Below are 15,523 nucleotides of genomic sequence, written 5' to 3'. Positions count from 1 at the left end.
CTGAAGTCTTGACTATATATAGCATTTTGACTCTGATTAGTAGATGTGCCATATAACTTCTCTTGAGTCCAGAAAAGTTTTGTGCTATTTTCTGAGTATGGATGGTAGTTTCTCAATTGTAATATTATTCCACACTAATTTTGAATAAGCTATTTTATACCATAGCCATATTCATTCTTTAACATAAGCATCTAATCATGAAATCCTCACTGACACTGTTTTATGCTAGATGCAGGTCAGTTTACTGAGGAGCTGATAGCCTAGTGAGACCAAGGATTATGCTTCACGTAGGTATTAAACTTGGGCGTAGCACGAAAGCGGACTGGAAGTTCATCTCCAGTGTGCTGGGAGGTACAGTTTTGATTGCTAAGTATCGTAGGAAGTGGAAGTACTCTAAGCAGCCATCTGGAAAGGTGTTCTGAAGACAGCTTCCAGAGGAGCACGGGCACTTTTATGGAACTGTGAAGAAGTAGAAATGGAATCTCTTTTGAGAGATTTCATTAAGAAGGTAATTAGGATTTTCTTTTAAAGTAGAGTCTCACTTTAAAAGTGGTCCGTCTCCCCAATACTACTCCATCCCCACATTTCATTCCTCCAGTTACTATCAAGTGCTTAGTTAGTACTGGGAAAGTGCCGTGTAATAGGCCGCTGTAGCAGTGCATTTCTCTGATGAGGGGCAGGCAGGGCCAGAGCCTAGGAGGAGGTAAGCTGAGAAGGAATGGACTTGGTGGGTATTGGGAGCCAGTTGCCGTGAGGCTAGACTGTCATGGCTGTGGCACAGGAAAGGATGAGCGGCTTCTGGATTAAGTAGAGGTCGGCTTCTTTCACTGCAGTAGGGAATGCAGCAGTCAGTGAGAGGGAAGTGTGGGGTTGATCACAGACACACAGAATTCTTTGTGAACACATCTTAACTTTCTCGGTTTTGAAGTATTTCCCCCTTCTTTATCAAATGACATTTTAATTGGTTTAGAATCTCTGCTTTTTCAAGTAGCTTTTACTGTATTGCCTTTTTTTATTACATGTTTAATGTTAATTGTTAGAATAATTATTAGATTTTAAAACATAATTTTTTAAAATTATAGTTCTCATCATTAATAATTGGAATAATTGATTGTTATTGGAATAATTAACTATAATTAGTAGGTTGATTTTGCAGCAATAACCATATTGAGAGGAAGTAAATAAGAGTGCATAGACAGAGACAACTGCAGCCATAGTGGTCAAATCCTTAAGGGGCATAGGAGCTGTGGATGCCTTCATGATTTTAATAAGAAAGGCCTTGTGTTTATAACTGTCTGAGATATAGGTTCAATTATTTGATGTAATTCTTCATGTCTTTTTCTAGTTGATCCTGACTTCATAAAGTCATTCTTATTGATCCATGAGTCTTGCAAAGCTTACGGGGCCACCCCAAGCAGGTACATGACCTTTCTGCGTGTGTATTCTGCCATCAGCAGCAGCAAGAGGAAGGAGCTACTGAAAAGACAGAGTCATTTGCAGGTATAGTGCTGGTGATCATCAAGAGTTTATTTTTGGTTTTTAATTATTATGTCTTGAGTTACTGCTTATAGGGACTGATTATGTAGTTCACAATGCTAGGTTTCCTGTGGCAGATACTCAGTGTAAGTAAATAATGTATAATAAACCCTCCAGAAACAATTATGTGTCCATACAGTATTTCCCACTAGATTATAGTAAGGAGTTTTTCTTCATTAATAGTTATTTCACTTTTAAGGGATACCATTTAATGTTTATACAGGTCTAGTCCTTCCTCTCAGGGTGTTTTTACTTAGTTGGGCATTATTCATTCTTGCAACAAAATATTTGGGAGGCTGAGGCAGGAGGATTGGGAGTTTGCTAGCCTGGGCTAATTAGTAAACCGTTGTCTCCGAAGACTAGAAAAAGAGAAAGAGAACAAAGGAAAAGTAAACAGTGCTTTTATAAATATCACTACAAAGGTGATATTTATATCACTTTGACACTTTGAAACTGAAATTATGTTTTTGAAAGCAAACATATTTTGGTTAAAATTATATTTATAAAATAATGTTCTTACCCATGTCACTTCTTGGTGTATTCTAAATGTAGAGACTTAAATGTGATTTTCAAATGCCAGCCTCTGGGGGAGAGCCTACCATATAAAAGGTGGGGGATTCAGTCCCTAGCACTGTATGCAACACATATACACACTGCCCAGAAGACCAGTTCTAAACCTTTCAGAGAATATATTCTTTTCCAGAGTTCTACCTTCTCTCTAGTAGGGTAAGACAGTGGTATCCAACTTATTTTAAGACCAAATTGTCTAAATCTTCCTTTAAAACTTCTTTTCTTATTTAACCCATCGGGTCTATTTGGTGTCTATGTATATGTGACTGTGGGGGCATCCCCTGGGACACAGGGGAGACTACCAGTGACTACGCACTCAGAGAGTGACTGCCAGCAACCATCAGTTACTGATACAGTTCAATGAGGAGTGGAGCCCCTTAGCAACCTCTCTCACACTCAGGCTGGGATTTAGAACTGGGTTCATCCTATGTGAGTCTTGGTGAAGCAACCAGGCCTGCTCTTTTTCGTATGTGCAGTAGCCATGGCCCATCTAGAGGAGAGGAGTGATGGTGCTCCTCCCTAACCTTTGCTTTGCACACTTTCTTTCCTGTCCCTCTTCCTTGACGTCCTCTGAGTGAGGGCTTGGCATAGATATCCCTCTATGGCTGAACACTGACAGTCTCTTACTCTCAGCACTGTAGACTTAAACACCACCTATTACAATAAGAAGCTTCTCTGATCAAGACTGGCACTAAGACAAACATGTATTTAGAAGATAATTTGACAACTCCACTATTTGATAGGAAAACAGCATCAGTAGGCCCTCCTCTTGGCCCCATGACATCCATAGTAATAGATCTGACTATAGTAACAGTGTCTAGCATGAACTTGACCTGTGGAATAGTCCTCAAATCCAGTGATTTGCACTATTGCTCCAGTGAGCACACATTTTACCTTGTAGGTCAGAAGTGTGGTATCTAGGGTTCAGTGCTGAATAAAACTACTAATTAATATATACATATATATATACATATCTATACACACATATATACATATGTAGATAGATAGATAGATAGATAGATAGATAGATAGATAGATATAGATATGTATATATTTATACTTTCCAGCTATATGAAAACAAGACAGAGTCAGGTCAAGATTGATGTCTCACTGTCCTGTAACCCAGGTGTGAAGTATGTGGTGATTTCCACAAAAGTGTCTTACCATCTAGTTAGGCTGGGAACTAAGAGGATATGAAGCCAGGAACTAAGTATGATTTGGGGAGGGTTGCTTTCCTGACTTAGTTCTTAATGGTGCTTTGGGTAAATTATTTTAATTTGCAGAATTATCCCTGCATTGAGTCACGGATAACATAACTGTACGTATGTTATATGAAATTCTGTGTGATATCTGTATTCTATTTAGGTGCTCCGTAAATATTGTTTATATTGTCCTGTCTTCCTGACTCTTTGTCTAAATTTGATAGAGGACAGAAACCATACTTACTCAATAGAGGACTAAGAATTTGATTCCATGGCCATTCCTTAGCTTTATGGTGGGGAATAGGAGAGGGGGTTATAATGGCCACGTCACAAATGTGGGGATAATTTTAATGGTGTCTGTCAGCACTGTGTATGAAGTGCACAAAGACAAACCAAGCTTACAGTAAGAAAGACTCTGGTTACAGACTGAAAGGTTCTTTTCTTTCTGTTATATACAGTGCATAAAAAGAGTCAGCCCACTAATTAGATTGAGTATTATGTTGCTCTGTTCAGCATTCACTGTCATGCTATGAGTCAGTGGCTCTCGCCCTTCCTAATGCTGCAGGCCTTTAATATAGTTCCTTATATTGTAGTGACCCCAATCATAAAATTATTTTGTTGCTACTTCATAATTATAATTTTTCTTCTGTTATGAATTATAATATAAATATTTGTTATTATGATATCTGATTGTTATGTGACCCCAAAGGGATTGAGAACTCCTAGTTCAAAGTATATTTTTCCTTAAATCTCTTACCAAGTGTCTTACTGTGTCTTGATGGATATGATAAAACATCCTAGTTAGCAAATAAAAAGAATGGTTCTTCTCCAGTTTCATGATTGTTTCATGTAGGGCTTTCCTGAATGTATATAGAATTTCTTCTTTTATATCTCCAATGAATGTTGTGTTGATTTAGGCTGGCGTGTCCAAACTAAATGAAGCCAAAGCTCTTGTGGATGAGCTGAACAGAAAGGCCGGAGAGCAGAGTATCCTGCTTCGAATAAAGCAGGATGAAGCAGACTCTGCCCTTCAGGAGATCACAGTGTCCATGCAGGTGATGTTGGAGGGCCAGGGGCCAGTAGATAAATAAGTGAAGTAGAGGACTTCTGTAGCACTTGTCCATCCATCTGAAAAATAATGTTTTTAACTTAGATTAAAAGAGCTGGTTCATCCAAACTGTCTCACATTGACCTTTAGAAGGCATGCATGTCATTTTACATATAGTTCATACTAATGGTGTCAAGCCCTCAGGTGTCTCAGGTATACTTGTATTAGCCATTCCTGTAGGCTTATACTGTTCATAACCCACTTTAATAAAGGCTCTTAAACACTTCAACCTCCCTTATCGCCTACCAACCAAAGGTAGGGAAGGAAGATGGTTAAAAAGACAAAGGGGATGTGTACCTATCTAGAATAGTTCTTTCAGGTGATTCCAATCTTTGTTGTCAGTAGTCCAGTCTACTAGCAAACACCAAACATGAGTTGTCAGCAGTGGCTTGATCCAGAAGTAACCATGAAGAAGATCTGCCTGTTGGCACCAGTTCACAGAAGCAGCAAGAAGCCCCTGGAGTATCATGAGAAGTACTTTGGTGTGTTTCTCTCTATGTAGTTACCACAAGAGAAGACCAGTGAAGAAAGCAAGAAGAACCAATGCAAGAGCATCATTAGTAAAGATCAGTGTTAGAGCAGCCCAACCAAGACCAGCAAGGCGAGCCGTCCGCGGGGTTAGACTTAGCCCTTTACAAACATCACATGTCCTCTCAAGCATGCACTCCAGCAAAAAAAATCACATGCCCTTCCATGAGAAGCTTCCAGAAAAACACTGTGTGTCTGTTCTCAGCAAAACATTCTCCCATAAGACAGCTTCCAGTAAAACATCACATGATACAACTGAGTCTCCAACAAAACCAGAAATTCCTACTTCAGTTTCATAGGTTAAATCTGTGTGGATCTGTCTGTGTGCAGCTGACATTAGTATTTCGTTTCTTTGCCTGGGTGTCATGTGTGCATATGCCCTGTGCTTTTTACATTGCATCATTTTTCAACTATTTTCCATTGGAAAGCTACTCATTCCTTTGCGTTCTGCAGCTGAGTCTCTCCTGTGAGCTGCAATGACCGATTACCCATAAAATATATCTTTTCATTTGCAGAATAAGGCAGGCTTGAGAATGAAGTTATGATTTTCCTATTCCGTGTTTCAGTTCTGTTAATGGTGGTAAAACAGAGCTGACTTTTGAACAGAACTTATGATTCATATTAGATTTCTGTGTCATGATTCTGTTTTATCTATTTCTCAAATTCAGTTCTTAGCTGTCATAGTTGTTTAGTTCATTTTTTTTCTCAACTTGACACAAGCAAGAGTTATGTGGGGAACAGGACCTTCAATTGAGAAAATTGCCTTTATCATGCTATTGACACAAAATTAATATAAAAATCAGGAAACACTGTTTTAGCAAAGGCTAAACACTGAGTTCAGTCTATGTGATTGTAATGTCATAATCCTATTCCGGTAGGATGCTAGTGAGCAAAAGACAGAACTTGAAAGACTGAAACATCGGATAGCAGAAGAAGTTGTTAAAATTGAAGAGAGAAAAAGTAAAATTGATGATGAATTAAAAGAAGTACAAGTAAGTTAAAGCTATGTCTTCTAACAAAATGTGAGTGTGATCCTTTCACGCATTCACCTACATGGAGTTTAAGTGCTGTTGTAGCTCAGTTCATTGTATAGCACTACTTGGCAATAGTACTCTGGGCAGAGTCTCAGTTGCGGAAACAGAAACAGTTGGAAAACCCTGCCGGGCAGGAGTTGGGGCAGACTGTTATGTCTGCTTTCTGCACATTTGACTAAATAGCCAGACCTTTTGTACAATATAAAGATTCCCTGGGAAAAAAGTATCTCAAAACAAATTAAATTTGCTAAGTTAAGATGACACCATCATGAAGGCTTAGTTGATCTGTATGAGTATTCTTTTCTTTGTGTGTTTAAAGGAGAAGGCCATTAGTAACTGTGATCATTTGACTAAAATATCAATATGTATTATATGATTGTAAAATGATACCAATTTTTAAAAGCACATGCATTGACAGTTCCTGATGTTTTTGTCTCTTAGCCTCTAGTCAATGAAGCTAAGCTAGCAGTTGGAAACATTAGGCCAGAATCTCTTTCAGAAATCCGTTCACTCCGCATGCCACCAGATGTAATCCGAGATATTCTTGAAGGAGTTTTGAGGTTAATGGGTATCTTTGATACATCATGGGTAAGCATGAAAAGGTAAGTTTTTTTATTTATACAGAATGTTTTCTTTTTCACGAATGACCTTTGCCTGCGTACATGCTTATAGGTTTCGATCACAGTTTCAGAGGTGTTTACCATGGCAGGGATGAGTGGATCAGCTCACATCACCAGGGCCAGGGAACATCTGTTGTGATGTTTCCTTTTATTCTGTCTGGAGCTCCAGCCTATGGAGTTGTGTTGTACACCAACCCTCTCTATAAATGTCAGGGGTATGCTTTACTAATTGCCCACTTACTTCTCCATCCTTTCAAATTGATTGTCAAGATTTACTGTCTCAATTCTTAATACTTTTTGTTAGCTTGGCACCCAAACACTTCTTTTAAAACTACAGCATTCCCACAATATGTTCCATCACAAAATGCATTCTGTCCATCTCATAAGATCCCAGTCTTAGTGGTTCTAGCATTGCTCAGAGGTCCAAAGTTTCTTGTCTGTCAACCTAGACTCTAGGCAATCCTTTAGCCATTAGCCCTATAGAATTAAAAAGCTGTCTGTAGGCTTTGAACAAGTAATGGCACAGTATAAACATTCTACAGGAGAGCAGTTGGGACCTAAGGGAGTTTATGAGCCAACCTAGTAAACGTTTAATCTGCTAGCTCCATGCCCAATGTCTGGGACATTTAATTTTGTGGTGTAAGTTACAAAGGGTTTGGGTAGTGCCGTGTGTGTTGAGCCTGTGTGGCCTCACTCTGGGAATGACTTCTTGTCTGCATGTTTCTATGTTTCTGCTGCTTCTGTTTCCTCAGTTTTCCACTTTAGCTTCACTCATTATCTTCTCAGGGCCTGTGTGCATTCTGTGGCTTCCAACATTTGTCTTTGAGTTCCCTAATTCCCTATAATTATTGCATCTTGGATGCCTTCAAACTCTGCAATCACATGAACATTGCCAGGTTTCCACTTGTTTAAGCATTAGCAGGGGGTAGAGTTAGCATCTTAGATGATGTCCGCCACTGCCTCAGTGACTGATCTCCAGTAAACAGTTGCCACAGGGAGAAAGGTACCACAGAACTATCTGCCCATAGCAGAGTCCTTCAGATAAGGTCAAGCCTTCATTCTGCTGATGTTTGAGATTCTACCAAACTTTATATGCTTTGTTCCAGGGCATGGTGCTCTTTTGTTTGTTGCTTTCTAATACCCTAATCCCTTCAGCTTTATTTTATTGGATTATCTACCTGTCTGTCTGTCTGTCTATCTATCTATCTATCTATCTATCTATCTATCTATCATCTATCTATCGGCTTAAGCCTTATTCTTTTTTGGAGAAAGTGCATGATTTTTAAATCTTTCTGCTTTGCCTTTGCTCGAATTTTTTCCCTTAAACCCAAATCAAAGCAGCTAGTGATAACCTGAGTTCTGGGACACCTTTAAATTGTGTCCACCAAATGTCTAAGCTGTGACCACTAAATTTACTCTCACACAGAGCCTCAGGACATGGAGTAAGGTGTACATAAGTTTCGGATCATTCTTACTATTTGAAGTATAATGAGCCATCTTTCTTTTTTTTTTTTTTTCCTATGTAATAGATTTTTTTTTCCCCTCGTTTGTTTTTTTTTTTTTTTTTTTTTTTTTTTTTATTATTAACTTGAGTATTTCTTATATACATTTCGAGTGTTATTCCCTTTCCCGGTTTCCGGGCAAACATCCCCCTCCCCCCTCCCCTTCCTTATGGGTGTTCCCCTCCCAACCCTCCCCCCATTGCTGCCCTCCCCCCCATAGTCTAGTTCACTGGGGGTTCAGTCTTAGCAGGACCCAGGGCTTCCCCTTCCACTGGTGATCTTACTAGGCTATTCATTGCTACCTATGGGGTCAGAGTCCAGGGTCAGTCCATGTATAGTCTTTAGGTAGTGGCTTAGTCCCTGGAAGCTCTGGTTGCTTGACATTGTTGTACATATGGGGTCTCGAGCCCCTTCAAGCTCTTCCAGTTCTTTCTCTGATTCCTTCAACGGGGGATCTATTCTCAGTTCAGTGGTTTGCTGCTGGCATTCGCCTCTGTATTTGCTGTATTCTGGCTGTGTCTCTCAGGAGCGATCTACATCCGGCTCCTGTCGGTCTGCACTTCTTTGCTTCATCCATCTTGTCTAATTGGGTGGCTGTATATGTATGGGCCACATGTGGGGCAGGTTCTGAATGGGTGTTCCTTCAGTCTCTGTTTTAATCTTTGCCTCTCCCTTCCCTGCCAAGGGTAATCTTTTTCCTCATTTAAAGAAGGAGTGAAGCATTCACATTTTGATCATCCGTCTTGAGTTTCGTTTGTTCTAGGGATCTAGGGTAATTCAAGCATTTGGGCTAATAGCCACTTATCAATGAGTGCATACCATGTATGTCTTTCTGTGATTGGGTTAGCTCACTCAGGATGATATTTTCCAGTTCCAACCATTTGCCTACGAATTTCATAAACTCGTTTTTGATAGCTGAGTAATATTCCATTGTGTAGATGTACCACATTTTCTGTATCCATTCCTCTGTGGAAGGGCATCTGGGTTCTTTCCAGTTTCTGGCTATTATAAATAAGGCTGCGATGAACATAGTGGAGCACGTGTCTCTTTTATATGTCGAGGCATCTTTTGGGTATATGCCCAAGAGAGGTATAGCTGGATCCTTAGGCAGTTCAATGTCCAATTTTCTGAGGAACCTCCAGACTGATTTCCAGAATGGTTTTACCAGTCTGCAATCCCACCAACAATGGAGGAGTGTTCCTCTTTCTCCACATCCTCGCCAGCATCTGCTGTCACCTGAGTTTTCGATCTTAGCCATTCTCACTGGTGTGAGGTGAAATCTCAGGGTTGTTTTGATTTGCATTTCCCTTATGACTAAAGATGTTGAACATTTCTTTAGGTGTTTCTCAGCCATTTGGCATTCCTCAGCTGTGAATTCTTTGTTTAGCTCTGAACCCCATTTTTTAATAGGGTTATTTGTTTCCCTGCGGTCTAACTTCTTGAGTTCTTTGTATATTTTGGATATAAGGCCTCTATCTGTTGTAGGATTGGTAAAGATCTTTTCCCAATCTGTTGGTTGCCGTTTTGTCCTAACCACAGTGTCCTTTGCCTTACAGAAGCTTTGCAGTTTTATGAGATCCCATTTGTCGATTCTTGATCTTAGAGCGTAAGCCATTGGTGTTTTGTTCAGGAAATTTTTTCCAGTGCCCATGTGTTCCAGATGCTTCCCTAGTTTTTCTTCTATTAATTTGAGTGTGTCTGGTTTGATGTGGAGGTCCTTGATCCACTTGGACTTAAGCTTTGTACAGGGTGATAAGCAATGAGCCATCTTTCTTATCGACATTCCTTTCTGTCTTCTAAGCTCCTGCCAGCATTCTGAGACTTTGCTAGCCATATCAACCAGCCTCCCTCGCTGCCTCCCACAAGGCTTTCCAGAGCTTTGCACCATGTTGGTGGGAACCTTCCTCAGCAATGCTTCCTCTCTCACTGTCAATATCTGCTCAGTTTCCATTTTTACAAACACAGTGACTATGTGAACTGAAAGTTCTCATCCCAGGTCTTTAAGGAATTCAGTCTGAACATGTTAAGTAACTTGTCTGAAGTCACTAGTCAGTGACTAGCTCAGGTGTCTCTGGCTTCATATTTCATGGTCTTAGTGGTAAGGATCACTGAAAGAATTGCTTGGCCATATCTAAAATCCAAATTGATCTTTTATACTTCTAGGTCTCTATTCCCTGGACCAGGGCATTTCTTTCCCAAGGATTCATCTCTTAAGAAAGAGACGTATTGTTCTGACAGTGTTATTTGATCACGTCATTTTCCAAGTCTTGCTCTGTCCATCATGCACTCCCAATACTTCCTGATATGTGCTCTCATCCTTATTTTTGCAGCTCCTAGTTCACATGTCCATCCCATGCTCAGCACTACCTTGTTAGGTGGCTCTCTTAGTTACTCTCCAGTTGTGATAAAATACTCTGACAGAAACCACTTAAGGGAGAAAGGGCCTGGATACCACCCACACTATAGTTCAAGGCTACTACAGAAGCTTGATAGAGCTGGTCACATTAAATCCAGTGTCAGGAAGCAAGGGAGATAACTGCTAGAGGTCAGCTTGCTTTCTCCTCTGTGGTCTAGGGTCCCAGACACTGGGGCTTCTTCCCACTTGGATTGCCTAATCTGAATAAACCCTCATAGGAATACTAGAGGGTATCCTAATCTAGAGAATCCCTGACAAAGCAAAGACTTATCTTCTAGGTGACTCCTGACCCTGATGAGATGATAATCAGTATTAACCTCACATTGGCCAAACCACTGAGGCATATTTCCCTTTATATTTCCTCAAGAAATAGGTATTTCCACTCTGGTAGCATCCCACCCTGAGGTTATCTCACCATGAGGATGTGCCTATGAGTGTGCCCAACTATGATAGCAGCCCAGTGGGAGGACATCTCACAGTGAGAGCAGCCCACCATCGAGGCATTCCACTGTAAGGGCATGTCTCACAGTGGAAACTGAACTTGATCATGAAAAGCAGACAAGTTCTTTTCTAAGTGCCAGACATTTTCTTTATCCTCAGAGCCAATGTAAGTGCCTACTCCCCCTGAATTATCCCCATCACTGTCTGTGGTCTGTTTTCCATTTGAAGGTTGTCTCTAGCACACCACTTATGGCAACCAAGTTAGCCTTCCTGGGACAAGGCTCAGCTTCTTGAACAGCACATGTTCCCTTGCCAGACAGAATGACGGCTTCTGTTGCATTCAGTTCACCCGCCAATCTTCTGCAATTGTGCAATTACAGCTGTACTCTGTCACCTTGTCTTGGGTTGGTCTACTTCCTGGTCCATCATGGCTGCCTATCAGTCTTTTCTTGGATCATTCTTAATATTTCCTTTATTATTTCTCAGACTAACTTTTATTTAAATACATTGTACAGAGACTATCTTGATATTTCAAGGTATATGTGATCATATCAAAATGTAAATATCTTCTCTCTGCAAGTGATTATTCAAAGTACTAACCAAGGAAGAGAGGAATGCCTGATAATCTTAAAGAATGGCCACTATTAAATTTAATAATTTAATCCGTACATAGTAGAAAAGCATTGTGATTTCACTACAGGTTACTGATAAGGAAAACATTCTGTGAGTTTGGTACTTTGGGGATGGTTTGAAGAGAGGGTGAAGGATAGAAAAAAGAAGGTATAAAAGAAGGAGAAGTAAGAGAGAGGGAGAGAATAAGGGAGGAGTGAGTGAGTTAGAATAGTATAAGACGTAAGCTAGAAAGGGGTGAGGATGGACTAGCCATGGAGCCAATAGTTTCAAGTCTTCCACCGAACGTTGGTGCTAGGCTTTGGGGTGCTGAGATCCATGTTGGTGGTAAGGAGTCCTTTTTACCTCTAGAGATAGAGGTTAGGCTGAGGTGAAGACTGTGGGAGTGCGCAATACTTGACATGTCAGGAATGAAGTCGGACCCTCCCCATTCCAACTTCCAAATGGAACAGCGGCCCCTGCCACCTCAGCGGCCACACAGATTCAGAAGAACTAGTCGCTCATTTAGACAAGACAGATGCAGGCAAAGACCACTATGGTACCTGCTTGAGCAGTCCTCCGATCTCTAGTCACCGGTCCCGCAAGGTGGTCTGCACTCAGGGTGGTTCTCACATTCCATGTCCTGCTCCAGTTTATTTATGGGACGGGAGGAGACTGTCTCGTGCTCTCATCCAAGCTTGTGCATCTTGTTTATTAAAGCATGATAGTTATTGGTTCATAGCCTCATATTGTTAACTGATCAGCTTTAAGTGCTATTAATGTCATGTTTATTTAGAAAGACCAATTTTGAATTGGCCATATTTGAATTATGTACCTTCTTCTTAGCTTCCTTGCAAAAAGGGGTGTGAGAGAAGACATTGCAACTTTTGATGCACGGAACATCCCTAAAGAGATACGAGAGAGTGTGGAGGAGCTTCTCTTCAAAAACAAAGCCTCTTTTGATCCAAAGGTAGTTTCCATCTTAAGCTATGTAATCCATTTTTTACTGTAGGATACTTTATCATTACCAAGCCTTTTTTTAGATCATCTAAAAGCTTAAATTAAAAAGGTTTACGGCCTGCGTGGGTTTGAATGTAGAGGTCTGTCTGCTTGTCCTTTTCTTTTCTCCCACTTTGCCCCACAGCATTCCTGGCATTTCTTTTTCCTCTGCTGAGTTCTTCTGTAGTAGTGGCCATCTATTTCCCCATACTTGTATCAAATTTCAATAAAGTTTAATTTGGATGATTGTGATACTTTTAAAATTCTTTAAATGTTAAATCTTCTTTGACATCAGTAACAGTGCCTTTAAACTTGCTCTCATTTAGTAAAAGTTTACCACATGTAGAAAGAAAATGGCATGTGCACTCTATAAATAAGACACAGCAGTCGTGTTGGCTCATGTGAACTCTGAACTAAAGGAGATTGACTTGAAGCTGCAAGAAGAGCTCATAGTACTTATCTCTTTCAATAAAAACAGTTTATTGTAGTTTAAACCTCCACTTAGAAGCCTAAGTAAAGTAAGTGTGTAGATAAAATGTTGGCATTAACTTTGTGTGTCTCTGATGTTAAGTCAGGTACCTTGTAATGATTTTTTTCAGAATGCTAAGCGTGCCAGCACTGCAGCTGCTCCTTTGGCTGCTTGGGTAAAGGCCAATGTACAGTACTCCCATGTCTTGGAACGGATCCAGCCTCTGGAAACAGAGCAGTCAGGATTAGAATTGTAAGTCAAACACAAAGTACAGGATGGTCTGACCTGCATTGCAGTCAGTTTAATACATATGCTGTATTATTTACATTGTATGGTTTTGGCTTCTATGTCAAAAATCAAATGTCTGTACGTATGTGGCTTTATTTCTGAGTCTTTGAATGGATGCCTTTGATCTGCCTGTCTGTTTCTATAATAATACCATGCAGTTTTTGTTACTATTGTTCTGTAGTATAGCTTGAAGTCAAGGAGAATGATCTTTTATTGTTCAGGATTGTTTTAGCTATCCTGGGATTTTTGTTTTTCCATATGCAGTTGAGAATTGATCTTTCATGATCTGTAAAGAATTGTGTTGGAATTTTGATGGGAATTGCATTGAATCTGTAGATTGCTTTTTTAAGATGGCCATTTTCACCATGTTAATCCTGCATATTGATGAGCATGAGTGATCTTTCCATCTTCTGAGATCTTCCTCAAATTTCTTCTTTAGCTCATATAGGTCTTTCACTTGCTTGGTTAGAGCTAAACCAACATATTTTCTATTATTTGTGTTTATTGTGAAGGTTTCACTAACTTCTTTCTCAGCCTGTTTGTCACTGGTGTAGAGGAGGGCTGCTGATTTCTTTGACTTAATTTTGTATCCGAACACTTTGCTCAAAGTGTTTATCAGCTGTAGGAGTTCTCTGGTAGAATTTTTGGGGTCACTTATGTATATTATTGTATTACTTGCGAATAGAGATACTTTGACTTCTTCCTTTCAAATTTATGTCTCTTTGATACCCTTTTGCTGTCTTATTGCTCTAGCTAGCACTTCAAAAACTATATTGAATAGCTAGGGAGAGAGTGGGCAGCCTTGTCTTATCCCTGAGTTTAGTGGAATTGCTTTAAGTATCTCTGCATTTAATTTGGTCTTGCCTGTTGGCTTGCTGTATATTGCCTTGATTCTTTGTGCGATTTAAGTATCAGGGTGACTGTGGCCTCACAGAATGGATTTGACAGTGTTCCTTATGTTTCTATTTTGTGGAATAGTTTGGAAGTATTGGCATTAGCTCTTTTTTTAAAGTCTGGTAAAATTCTGCACTAAAACCATCTGGCCCAGAGATTTTTTTTGGTTGGGAGACTTTAATGACTGCTTCTGTTTCCTGTGTTATAGGACTATTCAGACAGTTTACCTGATCTTGATTTAACTTTGGTAATTTGTATCTGTCTAAAAGAAATCATCCATTTTGTTTAGATTTTCCAATTTTGTGGAGTTCAGTCTTTTAAAGCAATACCTAACAATTCTTTGGCTTTCCTCAGTGTCTGTTGTTATGTCTCCCTTTTCATTTCTGATTTTGTTAACTTGGGCACTGTCTCTCTGCCTTTTAGTTAGTTTGGCTAAGGGTTTGTCTATCTTGTTGGTTTTCTCAAAGAACCAGCTTTTATTTCATTGATTCTGTTTCCTTTGTTTCTAACTGATTGATTTCAGCCCTGAGTTTGATTATTTCCTGCCATCAACTCCTGTTGGGGGCATGTATATGTTTGTTTTCTAGAACTTTCAGGTGTGCTTTTAATTTGTCAGTATGAGAACTCTCCAACTTCTTTATGAGGACATTTAGTGCTATGACCTTTTCTCTCAGCACTTACATAGTGTCCCGTAAGTTTGGGTATGTTATAACCTCATTTTCATTGAATTGTAGAAAGTGTTTAATTTTTCTTTTTTCTTCCCTAACTCAGTGATCATTGAATAGAGTTGTTCAGGTTCCATGAATATGCAGACTTTCTGTTATGTCTGCTGTTGTTGAAGCCCAGTGTTAATCCATGGTGATCTGATAAGATACATGAGATTATTTCAATCTTCTTTTATCTGTTCAGGCTTGCTTTGCAACCAAATATATGGTCAATTTGTGAAGAGCTAAGAAGGCATATTATTTTGTGTTTGAGTGAAAAATGTTTTATAGATTTCTATTAAGTATGTTTGTATCATAACCTCTGCCAGTTTCATTATTTCTCTATCTAGTTTCTGCCTTGATGTCCATTGGTGAGAATTGGGTTTTAAGGTCTCCCACTATTAATGTATGGGGCTCTTTATTATGATTTAAAGTTTAGTAATGTTTGCTTTATGAATGTGGGTGCCCTTGCATTTGGGGCATAGATGTTCAGAAATGAGATGTCCTCTTGGTGAATTTTTTTTATTTGATGAGTATAAAGTGTCCTTCCCTGTCTGTTTTGATAACTTTTGGTTGAAAGTCTATTTTATTAGATATTGAGTG

General features: G+C 39.6%; 1 protein-coding gene across 5 annotated transcripts in view; it reads left to right on the top strand.

The window, feature by feature from the left end:
* The window catches only part of Dync2h1 (dynein cytoplasmic 2 heavy chain 1), a 221,001-nt gene that overhangs the window by 92,611 nt on the left and 112,867 nt on the right, over positions 1 to 15,523 (top strand). For all 5 annotated transcript variants that reach the window (XR_015626948.1, NM_023024.2, XM_087563631.1 and 2 more), the window contains 6 exon segments: positions 1,346 to 1,500; positions 4,226 to 4,363; positions 5,823 to 5,936; positions 6,420 to 6,580; positions 12,413 to 12,536; positions 13,165 to 13,286. Coding sequence is in view for 4 of the 5 variants with exons in the window: in NM_023024.2 (NP_075413.2) it covers positions 1,346 to 1,500; positions 4,226 to 4,363; positions 5,823 to 5,936; positions 6,420 to 6,580; positions 12,413 to 12,536; positions 13,165 to 13,286 (814 nt within the window). In the remaining variant the exon portion in view is untranslated.

This window comes from Rattus norvegicus, chromosome 8, assembly GCF_021556685.1.
Source record: "Rattus norvegicus strain SHRSP/BbbUtx chromosome 8, alternate assembly SHRSP_T2T, whole genome shotgun sequence".
Classification (NCBI taxonomy): Eukaryota; Metazoa; Chordata; class Mammalia; order Rodentia; family Muridae; genus Rattus; species Rattus norvegicus.
This window is presented reverse-complemented; position numbering and strand designations above follow the sequence as displayed.